General features: G+C 34.8%; 1 protein-coding gene across 2 annotated transcripts in view; it reads left to right on the forward strand.

The window, feature by feature from the left end:
- Nucleotides 1-18268, forward strand: part of clcn2b (chloride channel, voltage-sensitive 2b) — an 82133-nt gene extending 63865 nt beyond the window's left edge. For both annotated transcript variants that reach the window (XM_082179970.1, XM_082179971.1), the window contains exons 19-23: nt 2551-2618; nt 5961-5999; nt 7261-7365; nt 10299-10385; nt 13607-18268. In XM_082179970.1, coding sequence (XP_082036096.1) covers nt 2551-2618; nt 5961-5999; nt 7261-7365; nt 10299-10385; nt 13607-13813 — 506 coding nt within the window. In that variant the 3' untranslated portion in view covers nt 13814-18268. The remainder of the gene's footprint in view (nt 1-2550; nt 2619-5960; nt 6000-7260; nt 7366-10298; nt 10386-13606) is intronic.
- Nucleotides 18269-18940: the final 672 nt, after the last annotated feature.

The raw sequence follows: 18940 nt of genomic DNA on the forward strand, positions 1-18940 counted from the left end.
TGCAAACCAAAGCAATATACTCACCGGATGAAGAAGGGATGGCTCTCCACGGATGAAGAAGGGATGGCTCTCCACAGATCAGAACATATTCATTTTATTTTATTTTTCATGTTTGCTTTGAGGAAAAAACTATGTTTTTGAAAGCGGCACTAAAAGACTGTTTAAAACTTTCACAGAGACTCAAACAGAACAGCTGCCTTTCTTTAAAGTGAATTTCGTTTTGTATTAACTGTATCTTAATTTTAATCAATGTTTCATCAACCAATTGCCTGGATTTAATAAATAAGATAAGAAAAATAATATAGCAGACAATAGATAATCACGACACGGAGGCGCCGGCGCGTGAACTGGAGCTCGTCTCATAAATGAACCGAAACTCAGCGTAAGGTAGCCTACTTGCCTCACAGACCTAAGACATATATCTATAGAAAGCTTGAAATGTCTACTTTTAAACAGAACAATTCAAAACGAAAGAAAACTGACTGCTCACTGCTTGTGTAATCCGTATGAAATATGCATTTCTCTCCGGCGCGTTCACTACTGCGAAAATCGTGAGTCAGCATCGTCAACTTAATCTATGCAGCCGACACTGACACAGAAAACACTTGTTTATTAGTAAACAATTAAAATGTCTCCTTGCTATATTTTACATATTCATAATCATTACTTTTGCCGGTTCTTAGTGACAGCTTTTAGGTGCTTTAATGGCAGCGCCACCCTCACATGTTACATGAACGCGTCACCACCGCATCAGCACTGAAAACAGGATATTTTTTTCAATCCCTGTTTTGGCAGGGGGGAAACTGATCAGAAAATGTGCCGAAATGTAGTGGAGTAGAATACCCCTGTACCCCCATAGGGAGAGCACTTTTATCCATCTATCATAAAAGTGCATCTATCCATCATAAAAGTGCATCTGTCCATCATAAAAGTGCATCCATCCATCCATCATAAAAGTGCATCCATCCATCATAAAAGTGCATCTATCCATCATAAAAGTGCATCTATCCATCATAAAAGTGCATCCATCCATCCATCATAAAAGTGCATCTATCCATCATAAAAGTGCATCCATCCATCCATCATAAAAGTGCATCTATACACTACATTTTGTTTTCCTCATATTTTGATGGTTTGAAGGTGCATTGTGTAATATTTAGGAGGATCTGTTGACAGAAATGCAATATCATATACATAACTATGTTCTCAGTGGTGTATAAAGACCTTACTTAATGAAGCGTTGTGTTTTTATCACTTTAGAATGAGCATTTCTTTCTACAGTGGCCCTGAACGGACACACGCGTTTCGTCACTGTGTTGTTCTTCGTGTAAAGAAGCTAAAGCTAAAGTCAGCGAATAAAACACTGACACAATGATGAACAAGTCACAATAACATATCGTTTTACTGAATAATTAAGTAAACCTAATTTCTGAATTTATCTTTGTAAAGAAAGCTCATTGCTGAACTGGCTACTCTCTGCTGTCTCAGACGACGACATCACTTCCTGTCGGCCACCGTAACTTCTGTTGGGTGCAGTTCACAACCTCACCACTAGATGCCACTAAAATCACACACTGCACCTTTAATGGATCTCGCACAGTTATTAAAAACATATATATCCCCTCCAGACGTCACTTTCGGCCTGTACTCACTTCTGTTGTTCTTAAAGACATTCTCATGCACTGAACTTTTGTAATATAAGTGTTTAATATATAATATATTTTATTATAATATATTTAAGAAAAAACAAATGTTAAAATGGTGTTCAGTGAAACTTAGTAGCTATAATTATTTAATTGATTGGATTTTGAAAACTGGGCGTTATTATTACTGGTTGATATATTTTTTTTTTTTTTTTATATTATTTGCAGCATTGGTTATGTCAGCATAAATGAGGCTGCAAAAACTCTTAGATTATGATAAAAAGATTATGAATTATAATACCAGGAACGTTTATTGCTAAAGTTAATGAGGTCAGTTTTGATCTCATGTTGATTAAAATAAAACTCATTATAAAAGCTACACTTTTACCCAACCACTTAAATTATACAGTGAATATAGAGATAATAATGTTCCTGTGTTGAGGAAAAGAAAGATATTGTGCAGAATATCTTAATTAGTATGATGAAGAATCTGGTGCTAAATGCTGTTGAAGATTATGGTAATAACTCTTTCCCTGCATTTTTTTTTATTTTTATTTTTTTGCCAGCCACCGCTAGCATTATTGATCATTTTCACAAAACTTTCATGGATGAATATCTGAACATACAAAATATCGAAAGAAATATGAGATCCTCTGCTTTTAAATAAAAATAAATTGCATTATTTTTTATTAACACTGGTTAATAATGTGGGTACGTTTCATAAAAAACAGAGTTAAAGAGTTGAAATACACACATTTGAAAATAAATTGCAAACAGTGGAGAGATATATTCTATAATATCCTTCTAATATTGAGTGGAAACTTAAAATATTTCTGAATTAATTAGCGGTGTATTATATTGATGTCAGAAGTGTGTAAATTGTGAGTCTTTTCTCTGTGTTTGTCAGGTCCTCATGATTCTGGCCTTGGCTTAAAGAATCTGCTGTGTGTTCGACCTCAGACAGATGTGATGGAGGTGAGACACACACACACACACACACACACGCACGCTCTCACACACACACACACACACACACACACACACACACACACACTCACACACACACACACACACCCTCATCACTGTAGTTGCGAGCCGTCCGTCTCGTCTGCTGCAGTTGTAGTGATGTTTTACTCATAACTGTATGTAATATGAGGGTAATGGTGTTTTGTGTGTGTGCTATTTGTTTTCCTCCTGTAAGAATAATAACGTGCAGCTCACACTGGCTCCTGACTGCCGGCCGCACAAGCGTGTGAGGATTTCGGTGTTGGTAAGAGCCACGATAGTACACTGGCTCGTCAAATCATTGCGTCATCATCTGTCATCCTGTCGTTCTCATAAACGTCTCCCTCGTTCCTGCTCCTGACCTTTGACCTGATATGCAAATAAATACTTACTAGAATTACTAGAATTTAGACTAACAGATTTTCTTGCCAAGATGTTGTTATTTTTTATTGCACTATAAACATTACACAGCAGAGTTTGGTTGTTTTGATCGTTGGACACCAGCAGGGACAAGGGACACGACCAAGCATGCGTATCTGTCAATCATCAGCATGACATCAGAACTGCCCAATCAGTGTGAGTTGCATACAAAGTGGGTGGAGCCAATGAATGAAAGACTTGTCTTGCTCACCCAATCAATACTAGAGTTTAGATCTTAGTATTTTCACCTAAAAATGATCATTCTGTCATCATTTACTCCACCTCATGTCGTTCCAAACCTGAATGAGTTTTTCTTGACCATGCAGTGAAAGTCAATGGGGTCCAGTGTTGAAAGTCCTTTAGAATTGAATAGCTAAATATTATATTTATTTTAAAAACTAAAACCATATTGTAACCATATTGTAAAGTTTTTTAATCTATTTATGAAAACATAAATAACTTAACCCTAACGTTTATCCCTCTGGTGTGGTTCGATTATTTTGAACCAGAAATTATTTATTTATTTATTTATTTATTTTTATAAAACATTTTTTACTCCATAGAAATTGTACGAAACTTGGTAAAGGTTTTGGCACTTGCTGTGTGAACACACACACACACACACACCAAAAAAAATCATGGACCTGATTCGAACAGGTTAAATGGTGCTGTGAACAATAGTCACACTTGTGCTCCTCGCGGTTAAAAATGACGCATTGGAAACGAATGTGAGAGGAATTTCCTCTAGTGGAAGCGTTTGGTACTGCAGCCGAACAACATCTCACTGAAAGCAAATTTTTTCAGATATCAACCTCAAATTTGGAGCACAACTTGTTTAAAAGTATGGCTTTGATTTTCTCACAGTTTAAGAGTAAAACGTGTTTTGGAAAATATATTTCATATAAAAATTTAAAATCGTTGTTTTGTGCATTTTTCATAACAATAAATGTAAAATTATATAACTTTTTTAAACTTCAGTAATAATCTGCCAAGTGTCGTCTTTAAAAGAGACCAAAATGAAGTCTGTTCTCCAAAACATTCAAGATTTATGACTGTTTAAGTTCAAAGTTCACTCAAAAAGTGAATTAATGGATTATGACTACTGCATAAATATAATTTAGTACCATAAATCCCCTAAAAATATTAAATAAAAAACATTATTGAACTAAATTATAGTACAATCATTTCATTGAAAACCCAAACAAAATATGTTATTTTTGACAGACACACGAACAGTACCAGAGGGTTAAACTTAAAAAATAAGTTATAATATAATATTTAAATTATATTATACTAATTGATTTCGATAAAACTTTACCATAAGGTTCCACTAACTACATTAGTTAAAATTAGAGATGCACCAATATAAAATTTTGGCCGATACCGATAACCGATAATTCTTTATATTTTAAAGCCGATAACTGATATTTTGGCCAACAAATCTAAATCCAATTTTTTTAATTATATACAGTATTTAAAATATTTATTTTAAGTCTCACCATTAAAAGCCATGTCTAATCCAATTATAATGATGTTCTCATTATAATTGTATGTAGCCGATATAACTGTATTTTCCTTTTTGAAGTGATTCCAGTCATATTTCAAGCTATTTAAAACCAGAACATCTGAAGTGTCTCCATTTCCAATCCATTATCGGCTTTAAGATATCGGCCCGATAATGATAATATTAAAAATGAACGTGTATCGGCCGATACCGATATGGTGGCCGATATATCGTGCATCCCTAGTTAAAATGAACTAATAATAAAAAAAGAGTTATACAGCATTTATTAAGATTAATTAATGTTAATTTCAACAGTTAATAATTCGTTATTAAAATCAAAAATTATAATGTTAATATTAATGAATGGACCTGAACTACCATTAACTAACAGTAAACAGCTGCATTTTTTCAACTAACATTAACAAAGATCAGTAGAAACTGTAAAATGTGCTGCTTATTGTAAGTTATGTGTGGAATGATGTTGATTTACAGCGTGTGTCGCTGCAGTTGTTGAATGAATGACACACATCTTCTGTAAAACAAATACATTTCTGAAAGCTCAACTAGAATGTCAGTGGTGATGTCAGACATGTTGCTATGGAAATACTCTTGCGTACTTTGCAGCATGATATGAACGTATCATAACGGCGACATAATGATAAACCTGAACCTTCTGTGACGGCAATGGAAATCTGTATTATTATACGGTTCTTGCTGATTTTACTGTCAAAAATAACTGAATTATGTGTGTTCTAGTTGTTTTGTGCATGATTTTCAAATACATCTACAGGCCACAAACCCTCACGATAGACTTCCACAACATATAATCACACTCTCTTTCTCAGGTAGTCGTGCAGTAAATGTCTTTACTGGTGTGTGTGTGTGTGTGTGTGTGTGTGTGAGCGAGAGAATGATCTCGACCCGCAGGCCTTGGCTCTGATCATTAGATTAGGCTCACATTTCTACAAAAACCAGCGCTAATGGATGGATGTTTTATTAATGCGTAGAGTGTCCTGCAAAAGATTTATTCGCCAATATGCGTGTGTGTAATGTAATGTAGTTCTTTTCTGTGGAAAAGTGCAAGTGCAGGATGACCTCATCGATTAGCTGTAGTCTCCTGAGATGAAGAGGAACTGAAATCTGTCGACGCTCAGAGCGATTGATCAGATGTGTGTGTGTGTTTCCAGTGACACAACACATTAGCATTACAAATCATGTGTGAGTGAGAGAGTGAGAGAGTCTTTTTTTATTTGAATCTAGTGTTTCTGTGATGGTTGGTTTAGGCCATAGAAAATATCAATAACCTGATATAAAGTCAGTGGAAGACTATGCAAATGTCCTCAGTAATACAGTGAAACAAACGTGTGTGTGTGTGTGTTTCTCTTCAGGAGGATCCAGACGCAGACGATGACATGACTCTTGGAGAGGTGAGGACATTTCAACACACAGACCATTGAAAACCTAAAGCCACGTTTACATGCACTCAAACAATCCATCAGTAACTGGTTTGACGGCTGAAAAGCCTTCATGTGAACGCCTCAGATCAGATGGGACAGGATGCAGATCTGAAATACTGACTAAACTAAGCGTGTAAACACGTGAATCTTCTCAATCGGACTCAATACTCAATGCAAACATGGGGTGCCGTGATACACACAGTATGTTTACCCTTTTATAAGATCTCTGTGTATACGTTTTACTACTTGCGAACGTGAGAATGTTTATGACCTGATCAGTGGAGGAGACTAAATAATTACTATATATTTACTTAAAAAAAGCTCTTCTGACATATTTGCCAGCTTACGTTTTAGATATGTCAATGCATGAATGTTAATGAAATAATGTCATCAAGGACAAAACAACAATTATTCTCACAGTAACTCCGCTTTCGTTATCGCTTCGGTTCTTAACGCAGCAACTTTTGTTTGAAATGTTAACGAATGTGCGAATCTGATTGCAAAGTTTGGGTTTGAGGGATAAACAGAGCTGAAATCAGATTGGATTCATTCAGATTGACGAAAATAAGTGCATGTAAACATATAGAATCTGTAGATTCAGTTTTCATATGAAGTGTATGATCATGATTATGATACCTGACTGCTTTTATGAACTTTTTCACAATTTCAGAAGAGCAAGTTGTCAGAAATCTTTGCATTTCCATTTAATCTAACAAAAATAAAAAGAAATCCACAACTAGTTAACCGATAACTAGTGTTAATTATTTTGTTAATTTTTTATTTTTTGCAAAATTTCTCAATATAAATAGAGAAAAATTTAAATAGTGCAAAGCAACATAACAATAAATTAAGAAGAGAAAACCGTTATTGACAGAAATATGCCAACACTTTACAATATGGTTTTATTTGTTAACATTAGTTAACGTGAACTAACAATCAGCACAACTTCTACAGAATTTATAAATCTTAGTTAATGTTAATCTCAACATTTACTAATACTTTTAAGATCAAAAGTTGTGTTAACATTAGTTGAACTAACATAAACATGAACTTTTTTATGAACTAACTTTAACAAGGTTAAGAAATGCTGTAAAATATATTGTTCATTCTTTGTCAATGCATTAACTAATGTTTAAAAATGAAGATTAAGGCTTAAAGTGATACCAGAAATATAAAATGGAGAATGCAAAAAATAAAAGTACGAGTAAAATGTGTGTGTTTCTGAATGCAGATTGAGGAGTGGGAGGAGCAACAGCTTGACGAGCAGGTGAACTTCAACAACTGCAAGATTGACCCCGCCCCCTTCCAGCTGGTGGAACGCACTTCACTGCACAAGGTGTGTGCGTGTGTGCGCGCGCGTGCGTGTGTGCGCGTGTGTGTATGCGCGCGTGCGTGCGTGTGTGTGTGTGTGCGTGTGCGCGTGTGTGTATGCGCGCGTGCGTGCGTGCGTGTGTGCGTGTGTGTGTGTGCGTGTGTGTGTCTGTGTGTGTGTGTGTGTGTGTGTGTGCGTGTGTGTGTGTGTGTGTGTGTGCGTGTGTGTGTGTGTGCGTGTGTGCGTGTGTGCGTGTGTGCGTGTGTGTGTGTGTGTGTGTCTGTGTGTGTGCGTGTGTGTGTACACGTTCAGGATCTATATAAATATAAGCTGACGTTTTTAATAAAGTGTTTTGCTCACACACACACACATGCTGACACTGGATTAATCGTCTGCTTTTGCAAACTCACTTGTGGCAAGAGCAGAGAAGTGTTTATTAAGACTAGCTCTGCTGTGGTCCACACACACAGATGCATCATTCTCTCCTGCCGGCAGCGGCAAATGTACTTAATGTCGTCCATTCATTCTCATATACACCTACACCTATTTCCACACTTGCATGCACACTCTCCTTTATCTCTCTCCATTAACACACACACACTTAGAGATTTATTTTATATTATATTATACCCAAAGTGGCATGTACCGTGCTTCATATTAGATTTCTCATGTGAATTCAAAACATGTGAAACACACAAAACATGTGAATTCACTGGATAACTTTCAAAATTTGTGGTCAGAATTTAGTTTTTAAGTTTAGCACGTTTTCTAGTAAATTTACTAAGTTAGCTACTTCAAATGTTACCCAATTTGCCATGCTCACAAAACATGCAGGGCCCTATTTTAACGATCTGAAATGCAAGTATCAAAGGCGGGATAAATGACGCAAATCTAAAATGTGTTGGTCTGAAGTAGCTTCATTACTCATAGGTGTGGTTTGGGCGTAACGTGAAATAAACCAATCAGAGCGACATCTCACATTCCCCTTTAAGAGCAGGCGCGCTTGTTCCATGGCGGCTTGCTATTATAACGGCGGATTTGCCAGGCGCGGTTCACAGCCGAGGAGACCGACGTTCTCGTCAGGGCCGTAAAACACAGAGAAGTGACATTGTATGGGGATGGAGAAACCCACCCAAATTAGCTTCGGTTAAACAGGCGTATAATAATTTGGGTAAATGTGTAAGCTAGATTTATGACTATTCTTCATGGACACCACAATGATTTCCCTCATGTGGTAATATTTTTCCTTGTAATAATGTATGGTTTGCAAAAATGTGAACTGCTGCGTCTGTGTAGATGAGAGAAGCAAAGTGTATGTGCACACGCTACATTACGGCCAAGCATGCGCCCTTAAAATAGCATCTGAACACGCCACTGACTTTAGACTAGGTTTTTCCTGGTCTGTGGCGGAATTGTTTTCTGAAACTGCAAAATTGCACCAGGGAACGTTTGTGCCGGAACACGCCTCCTCTTTTCGCTGAACCGCCCCCGGGAGCGCAAGTTTACTCCCTAATTTACCCACGTGCGTCTGTCGAGGGAAAAATCCACTGTGCGTCGGGTGCAAAATAGGAATGATACATGCATCGCTGTACAAAGTCAATTGCGCTGGGTGCAAGATAGATATGAAACATATTTGAGTTTACATGTTTTGTGTTTTGTGTGCAGGACACATTGAGTAACATTTCGAAAACGTACTAAATTGGAAACTTAATTCTGTGGTCGGAATTCTGACCACAAATTTAGTACGTTTTCCAGTAAACTTTAGTTTTGTGTGCATTAGTTTTATGTTTTGTGTGCATTTTGTCGCTTCACATCTGAGTTTACATATTTTGTGTGCATAGTGCATGACACTGAGTAACATTTCAAGCGGAAAACTTACTAAATATGTGGTCAGAATTTAGTTTTAAGTTTAGCAAGTTGTCCAGTAAGTCCACATGTTTTTTTGTGCTTTTTGTTGCTTCATATTTGAATTCTCATGTTTTGTGTGCATGACACTTTGAGTAACATTTCACGCAGAAAACTTACTAAATTTAAAACTTAATTCTGTGGTCAGAATTTAGTAAGTTTTCCAGGAAATGTAATGTTTTCCACTTGCAATGTTACCCAAAGTGTCATGCACCAAAAACAGTCACAATGTAATTTTTCATGAAAACACTAGCATGTATGTACATATATTTAAAAAATATTATATACTGTTTTACTTTTTATTTTTTTGCTAAGAAGTTTTTGTTCTTAATTTTGTTATTTTTATTTCAAATGAATTTGTTGTGCCGATGTTGCCAGGTAACATGCTTCCTAGTCTGTCCAGTCACATGACCTAATTTATGTTCATTTACATTAACATCTATTCTCTTTTATGTAATCTTTTATCTAAAGCTGTTTATTACAGTGCCAGCGATTATTCATAGTATATAATGCCAGGTTTATTAGAAAGCTAGAGTAGAGTAGGACACAAGCCAGAGCATTGGTGAAATGCAGAAAATATATATATTTCAATTCTTTATTCATTAACCAAGCCAAGTATTAATCATAAATTCTGTGCTATGCTATTTGCTTTTAACCTTTATTTATTAATTAGTGATACATTTCAGATAACATTTTAACTTCATGTTATGATTATACAATGCACAATATAAATTCATCACTTAATATTGTTAATAGTGTATTGATTTCTTTACAGGAATGCAAGTTCAATATCCTTAATGATATTTGAGATTGATTTTTCTTTCTGCAAAATATGCTTTTTTGTGGCAACAAAAAGACACATTTGCTTTATACATAACTGGTGCTTCAAATATAGTGAATGATTTCTATACTAAGAATGTGCCTTTGATTGTAAGAGCTAAAGGTGTTTGGGTTGCATCCCTGTGGTTTAGAGGATATTAAACTCATTTATTTTAAAAGACCAAAATTAAACAATCATGTTTCAATGATGAACCTCTTTGTCTCTCTGGCAGACTCACACCATCTTCTCTCTGTTGGGTCTGGATCACGCGTACGTCACCAGTATCGGACGACTTATTGGAGTTGTTTCGCTGAGAGAGGTGAGAGTTAAGCAGTCACACAAAAACACCAATATTACAATTTTAAATCTCTTTTATAATCTCTTCTGCTCACCAAGGCTGCATTTATTTGATCAAAAATACAATAAAAATGGAAATAATGTGAAATATTATTACAATTTAAAATAGGTGTTTTCTATGTGAAGTGTAATTTATTCCTGTGATCAAAGCTGAATTTTTTACATGATTCTTCAGAAATATTTCTAAATGTTGAAAATAGTTGTGCTGCTTCATATTTTTGTGGAAACCATGATGCATTGCTGCATCACAGGATTCTTTGAAGAATAGAGAGTTCAAAAGAACAGCATTTATTTTAAAAAACTGAATCTTTTGTAACATTATAAATGTCTTCAATGTTACTTTTGACTATTAATTAATGGGAACGAATAATATCATGTGCACGATTTAGTAAAACTAGGGAACAAATGACATTGTGCGCATGATTTATGGAAATTAAATTAGGGAACAAATTATTATATTGCACACACGGTTCAGTAAAACGAGGGAATTAATGATATTGTGCGCACGATTTAGCAAAACTAGGGAACAAATTATTATATTGTGCACATGATTTAGTAAAACTAGGGAACGAATTATTATATTGTGCACATGATTTAGTAAAACTAGGGAACGAATTATTATATTGTGCACATGATTTAGTAAAACTAGGGAACGAATTATTATATTGTGCACATGATTTAGCAAAACTAGGGAACAAATTATTATATTGTGCACACGATTTCGTAAAACTAGGGAACGAATTTATTATATTGTGCACACAATTTCGTAAAACTAGTGAGTGAATTTATTATATTGTGCGCACAATTTCGTAAAACTAGTGAACGAATTTATTATATTGTGTGCACAATTTCGTAAAACTAGGGAATGAATTATTACATTGTGCACACAATTTCGTAAAACTAGGGAATGAATTATTACATTGTGCGCACAATTTCGTAAAAATAGGGAACAAATTATTATATTGAGCGCACGATTTTGTCGAACTAGGGAGCAAATTATGATATTGAGCGCACGATTTCGTCAAACTAGGGAGCTAATTATTATATTGAGCGCACAATTTCGTAAAACTAGGGAGCGAATTATATTGAGCGCACGATTTCATAAAACTATGGAACAAATTATTATATCATGCGCACAATTTTGTAAAAATAGGGAACAAATTATTATATCATGCGCACAATTTTGTAAACCTAGGGAAATTATTATATTGTGCGCACGATTTAGTAAAACTTGGGAACAAATTATTATATTGTGCACACGATTTCGTAAAACTAGGGAATGAATTATTACATTGTGCGCACAATTTCGTAAAAATAGGGAACAAATTATTATATTGAGCGCACGATTTTGTCGAACTAGGGAGCAAATTATGATATTGAGCGCACGATTTCGTCAAACTAGGGAGCTAATTATTATATTGAGCGCACAATTTCGTAAAACTAGGGAGCGAATTATATTGAGCGCACGATTTCATAAAACTATGGAACAAATTATTATATCATGCGCACAATTTTGTAAAAATAGGGAACAAATTATTATATCATGCGCACAATTTTGTAAACCTAGGGAAATTATTATATTGTGCGCACGATTTAGTAAAACTTGGGAACAAATTATTATATTGTGCACACGATTTCGTAAAACTAGGGAACGAATTATTACGTTGTGCGCACAATTTCGTAAAACTAGTGAGCGAATTATTAAATTGAGCGCACGGTTTCGTAAAACTAGGGAACGAATTATTACATTGTGTGCACAATTTCGTAAAATTTGGGAACAAATTATTATATTGTGCGCACAATTTCGTAAAACTAGTGAGCGAATTTATTATATTGTGCACACAATTTCGTAAAACTAGTGAGCGAATTTATTATATTGTGCGCACAATTTCGTAAAACTAGTGAGCGAATTTATTATATTGTGCGCACAATTTCGTAAAACTAGGGAATGGATTATTACATTGTGCGCACAATTTCGTAAAAATAGGGAACAAATTATTATATTGAGCGCACGATTTCGTAAAACTAGTGAGCAAATTATTATATTGAGCGCACGATTTCGTAAAACTAGTGAGCGAATTATTAAATTGAGCGCACGGTTTCGTAAAACTAGGGAATGGATTATTACATTGTGCGCACGATTTCGTCAAACTAGGGAACAAATTATTATATTGAGCGCACGATTTCGTAAAACTAGTGAGCGAATTATTAAATTGAGCGCACGGTTTCGTAAAACTAGGGAACGAATTATTACATTGTGCGCACAATTTCGTAAAACTAGTGAGCGAATTTATTATATTGTGCGCACAATTTCGTAAAACTGAGCGAATTTATTATATTGTGCACACAATTTCGTAAAACTAGTAAGCGAATTTATTATATTGTGCGCACAATTTCGTAAAACTAATGAGCGAATTTATTATATTGTGCACACAATTTCGTAAAACTAGTGAGCGAATTTATTATATTGTGCACACAATTTCGTAAAACTAGTGAGCGAATTTATTATATTGTGCGCACAATTTCGTAAAACTAGGGAATGGATTATTACATTGTGCACACAATTTCGTAAAACTAGGGAATGAATTATTACATTGTGCGCACAATTTCATAAAAATAGGGAACAAATTATTATATTGAGTGCACGATTTTGTCAAACTAGGGAGCAAATTATTATATTGAGCGCACGATTTCGTCAAACTAGGGAGCAAATTATTATATTGAGCGCACGATTTCGTCAAACTAGGGAGCAAATTATTATATTGAGCGCACGATTTCGTAAAACTAGGGAGCGAATTATATTGAGCGCACGATTTCGTAAAACTATGGAACAAATTATTATATCATGCGCACAATTTTGTAAAAATAAGGAACAAATTATTATATCATGCGCACAATTTTGTAAAACTAGGGAAATTATTATATTGTGCGCACGATTTAGTAAAACTTGGGAACAAATTATATCAGGCGCACAATTTACTTAAAAACCAAGGAACAAATTATTCAAATGTGCTGACGTATTGGTAAGTAATAGAAACGAATTGTTCATTTGTAGCCACGATAAACATATTTTTTTTGTCCGCATGTCATGTGCGGTGCTCTGTACATATATAAATCATACTAAAACAACTAAACGTATAACACTTTTGACGAGTTGTTAACCAGCTCTGGTTTGTGTCATAGCTGCGTAAAGCCATCGAGGGCTCCATGACGGTGAAGGGAGTGAAAGTGCGCCCCCCGCTGGCCAGTTTCAGAGACAGCGGGACGAGTGGCACGAGCAGCGAGAGCGAAGCCACTGAACTTCACAAACTGTGGGACCGTCACACCAGCATCACACTTCCCAGAGAACACCAACCAAACACCTCCGACTCCGACGACAAGTCCCAGTGACGGCACGCCAACTATTCAGAGACGCATCCAAAAAAACTGGATTCTCCGATCGCTTTCAGGTCTTCCTGTCTTTACTTCCTACACTAGTGTTGGAGAATCAGGGAGCATCGAGACTTGTGTGTGTGTGCTTGTACAGTATGTGTGTTTATATGTGAGACAGATCCATATGTTACCCTTTCAGTCACTCTTTTCACTTGTGATAACACTTTACAATAAGATTTCATTTGTTAACATTAGTTAAAGGGATAGTTCACCCAAAAATGAAAATTAGCCCATGATTTACTCTCCCTCAAGCCATCCTAGGTGTGTATGACATTCTTCTTTCAGACGAACACAATCAGAGTTATATAAAAAAATGTCCTGGCTCTTCCAAGTTTTATAATGGCAGTGAATGGGCGTTTCTGTTTTGAAGTCCGTAAAAGTGCATCTATCATCATAAAAGTGCATCTATCATCATAAAGTGCATCTATCATCATAAAAGTGCATCTATCATCATAAAAGTGCATATATCCATGATAAAAGTGCATCTATCCATGATAAAAGTGCATATATCCATCATAAAAGTGCATCTATCCATGATAAAAGTGCATCTATCCATCATAAAAGTGCATATATCCATCATAAAAGTGCATCTATCCATCATAAAAGTGCATCTATCCATCATAAAAGTGCATATATCCATCATAAAAGTGCATATATCCATCATAAAAGTGCATATTTCAAAACAGTAACAGCAATTCACTCCCATTATAAAGCTTGGAAGAGCCAGGACATTTGTTAATATAACTCTGATTGTGTTCGTCTGAAAGAAGAAAGTCATACACACCTAGGATGGCTTGAGGGAAACTAAATCATGGGCTAATTTTCATTTTTGGGTGAACTATCCCTTTAAACGCTGTAACAATGAGCAGTGTGTTTTAATGTTAGGAAATGAAACCTTGTTGTAAAGTGTTACCAAAAACCGTGATACACAAGATCTGCTTGGACGCTTCATCTGTCGTCATGGAGTCTGTGGGCATTCATTCATCTCTATATATATATAGATATATAAAGAGCGTATGTGAGCGGTGTAGGCGAAACGCAGAGAGAGAAGAGTGATGGAGAGAATGAGACGGAGTGGGAGTGATATCTTTTCACTTTTTTTGTTGGTTCCTCTCCGAAAGCAGATTGAGTTGCTGTTTCAAGCCAAAGCGTTTATATGTGTGTTATCTGGTCAGTTTCAGACTAACAGCGAAACCGTATCAACTCATCAAGCTCTGACACTATTGTGTAATAATGCGCACTTTTATGGGTTTCTGATTTGGAAATGACGTAGCCTGAACACTAACGAGCCTTTTTTTTTTAAAGATTCGCCACCATTTATCTTATGCATGTTTTGCACTAAAAGGACGGTTGAACACAACGATAACATTTGAACTGACAATATTGTTATTCATGCAAACTAACAGTGAGAGTTTTTCTGTTGTGTGAGAACTTCAAAATATGTGCTTTGCAATAACCACTAATTATTTTATTTGTTTTGATCCAGGAGAATGTGATGTTCTTCAGATCAGTTTAGCACTTAAAGCCACAGGAACATGTGTTTGATAGATCCAGAGATCACTGTTTGAGTCTGAATATGAACAACACGTCTCGTCAGACAGGACAATCTCTCCGTCTTTCTTTCTCTCTGTTGGTGAAACTTTGGCAGGACAAGTTTTTACAAATGTCTATGATGAATTTCACAAAACCTGTCAAGATCAACTCATATTTAGAACCGAATATGAATGTGTTTGTGCAATTGACCATTAAGATTTTTTAGATTTGCAAATTTTTTTTTATGTGTTTGGAAGTTTTTGTTGTGCATTTTTTTTCTTCTTTTTTTTCTCAATGATGATTTTCATTTATATTCTCATCAAAAAATAAGTATTTTTTTTCTGCATCATTTACACTATATTTGCTGTAGTAATTTTCTTTTATGTTGTTATTTTTGTTTTTTGTAATGAGAATTTAAATGAGAATCACCATTGATAATAATAAAACATTAAAAAAAAAGACAATTATAATAATAATTCTGACTTTTTTCTTGCAATAACGCTTTTATATCTCTAAATTCGGACTATATACAGTACATCACAATTGTGATGTTATATCTCACAATTTGGACTTTCTTCTTGCAATTACGCATTTATATCTCAAAACTCTGACTATAAACAATAACAGTTTTGTAATGAGAATTTAAATGAAAATCATAATTTAAAAAAAAAAAATCTTTAATTATTTGCAAAGTATATCATAAATAGCAAATCTGCATTTTTCTGTAATGAGAATAATGAAAAATACAAAAAAAGTTCATCAAAAATAACAAATGCTACAATGGTGTATAAATACTTAAATTATATCAATATTATTTTTAATGCAAAAAAATCGTAATGGTCCTGAAGGTAAAGATGCATTTTCTTTACGCAAAATGTAATGTACTTAAAGCGTTGTAAAAGTATTTTTAATGCATTAATTATGCCTTATAATGCATCGTATGATCTCATGAATAATTTTAACCACAGCTGATGCGTATTTATTAATCGAACACACCTTTAGAAAGTATAATGCATTAAAACGACAAACAACCTATTGCACATGGAACAAGGAATCTGAAAATATTATGCATTTGAACTTTAATTACAATTATGTATGCAAAGATGCATTGTAACATACATTATAATGCATTAAGTTTTGGTAAAATGTCATATTTTTAACGTGACACGTGCTCTTGATGGTTTTTGTGAGATTCAACTGAAACTTATAGTCCTGCGTTTCTACGAACAATAGCCGAACAGAACAAAAAGTCAAATCTGCGAGTGTTTTATTGACCGTTGTAAATGTTTGTTGTGATTTATAAGTGTTTCATGACTCTGCATTTCATTAGCTGATCATTTTAATTTGAACCGAATTGAATTTGACTGACAGATTTGACCAATAAGCTTTAATCTGTTGGCCGGTGGAGGAGAGGCTTATTTTTGTGTTGATTCATGTAGATTTACAGATTTTAATATATTTAAAATATCATGTTAACTTAAACATTTTCTTCCTTTTGCCATTTATTTGTTCTTTTATTTGGTCATTTTTGCCTCTTGCTCCTGTTGTGTGACACAAAACTGCAAAAGTCAGATGGTTTTGAAGAATATGTAATGGTTGGACTGAACTTTGTGGAAACACGAGAGAGTTTTGTGTGTCAGAATCATCTCTGACCTTTGACCTTTATCTAGTACTGTCAGATACACTCCTTTAAACACGTTAAAGTGACCAAAAGAGCAAATCATGATCGCTTCTGTTTTATTTGATGCATTTTCATCTCGTTTATAGATTATTATTATTATTATTATGTTGTGGTGGTCCATTTCATTTCATGTATTAGAAATATGTTGTTCCGAGAATCATATTTATTAACAATCTTACATGTGATCAGCGAAGTAGATCAACAGTGATTTTATTTTTGATATTATTGTCGTTATTTTCAGTAATTGGAAGATAATGTATATTTGTGCAATAACATTTGTGTTTTTGTTGTTCATTAGTAACCAGAATTAATGACTTTGTGGGGAGATAACCATATTTTTCTAAAGAAAAAGAGCTGAGCTTGTGTTGAGAAGTGTTTCCAGATGTTTGATGATGTCTTTAACACTGTGAAAAATGTTTTCTTGCTCAGTGTTTCTGTCTCGTTTTCCAGTACAAATATCGAAATATTCTCTAATCAAGATACATTTACTGGAGAAGCAAAATTACTTCAAATATTTACTGAAAAATGTAGTTTTGTGCTGGGAAAAACCCAGTGGAGATCAGAAAAATACACTTTAAACAAGTAAAACAAGATTCTTTTTCTGACCAGCAGATTTTGTTCTTGTTTTAAGCACAAACTCGCTTCATTTTGATCATTTTTTTAAGCAAACGAACCATAATATCTTAAATAATTTTGCTTCTCCAGTGAATGCATCTTGATTTAAGAACGTTTAGATATTTGTACTGGGAAAACGAGACAAAAATACCAAACTAAGCTAATAATGTTTCCCAGCGTGGAGCTCTAGAAACTCTGAGGGCCAGAAGCGTTTCATTTCCACACACACACACACACACACACACACACACACACACACACACACACACACACACACACACACACACACACACACACACACACACACACACACACACACACACACACACACACACACACACACACACACACACACAGTGTTAGTCCAAACCCTCCTACTAAATCTCAACACACACTCCGTTTACAGTGTAAATCTTACAAGCGGCCGTTCTCAGAGTTTCATCAATCTTCAGCGAGTTTTAAAACGACAACAACAGCAAAACTTCTGCTGTTTTTCACAGGAAAAGAAAATCAAGCTCAGCAATAGAACAAAAAGTTTTTGTATATCAGGGATAAATAAAGAGATTTTAACATGAGAACATTCAGACTGGTGTGAATTGTGTTCTCTTGTAGTTGTGTGTTTCTCCTGAGTTCTGATTGGCTGTGTTGCTCTTCTGTCGTTTGATTGGCTGTCTGTAAGTAGGTTATAAAGCCCTGAGTGAGTTTCATGTGAGAGACACATTCACACAGAGGAATATCACATCTGTATAGTGTACATAACATGTATATGTTTGAGTCGTTTTTCAGTTATATTTAGCAATATTTTGCCATCTTTGGTAACTGACGGTATGTTAGACGAACTTTCTTTACACTTTCTCTTTCTCTCCATATGATTTATTATTCCAGAACTTTATTTGCCATTGGTAAAAATACAAAGAGAGACATAAAATGTTGCTTATGTCAGATTTTTCCCTCACTAAGACAATGAAAAATACACAATACGTTACGACTCGCGCTACTGAATATGTTTGCGTTGTGCCATTAAACTTCATTTTAAATGCAGCTTTGTTATGAACTAAATATTTCTGGAAGCCTCAGATAGGGAAAAATAACTGGAATAAAACAGAAGTCTTTGGTGAATTGCATCAAAAAGCTTGTTTTATCTGACAGACTTCAATCTTTTAGAAACTTATAATAATAATGCTGCACATTTACACAAGTTTGTGAATAAGTGACTGTTAGCAGCTCTTCAACACAAACCCAGTCTAAACCGCACT

The sequence above is a fragment of the Leuciscus leuciscus genome (assembly GCF_965113295.1).
Source record: "Leuciscus leuciscus genome assembly, chromosome: 9".
In the NCBI taxonomy this organism is placed as follows: domain Eukaryota; kingdom Metazoa; phylum Chordata; class Actinopteri; order Cypriniformes; family Leuciscidae; genus Leuciscus; species Leuciscus leuciscus.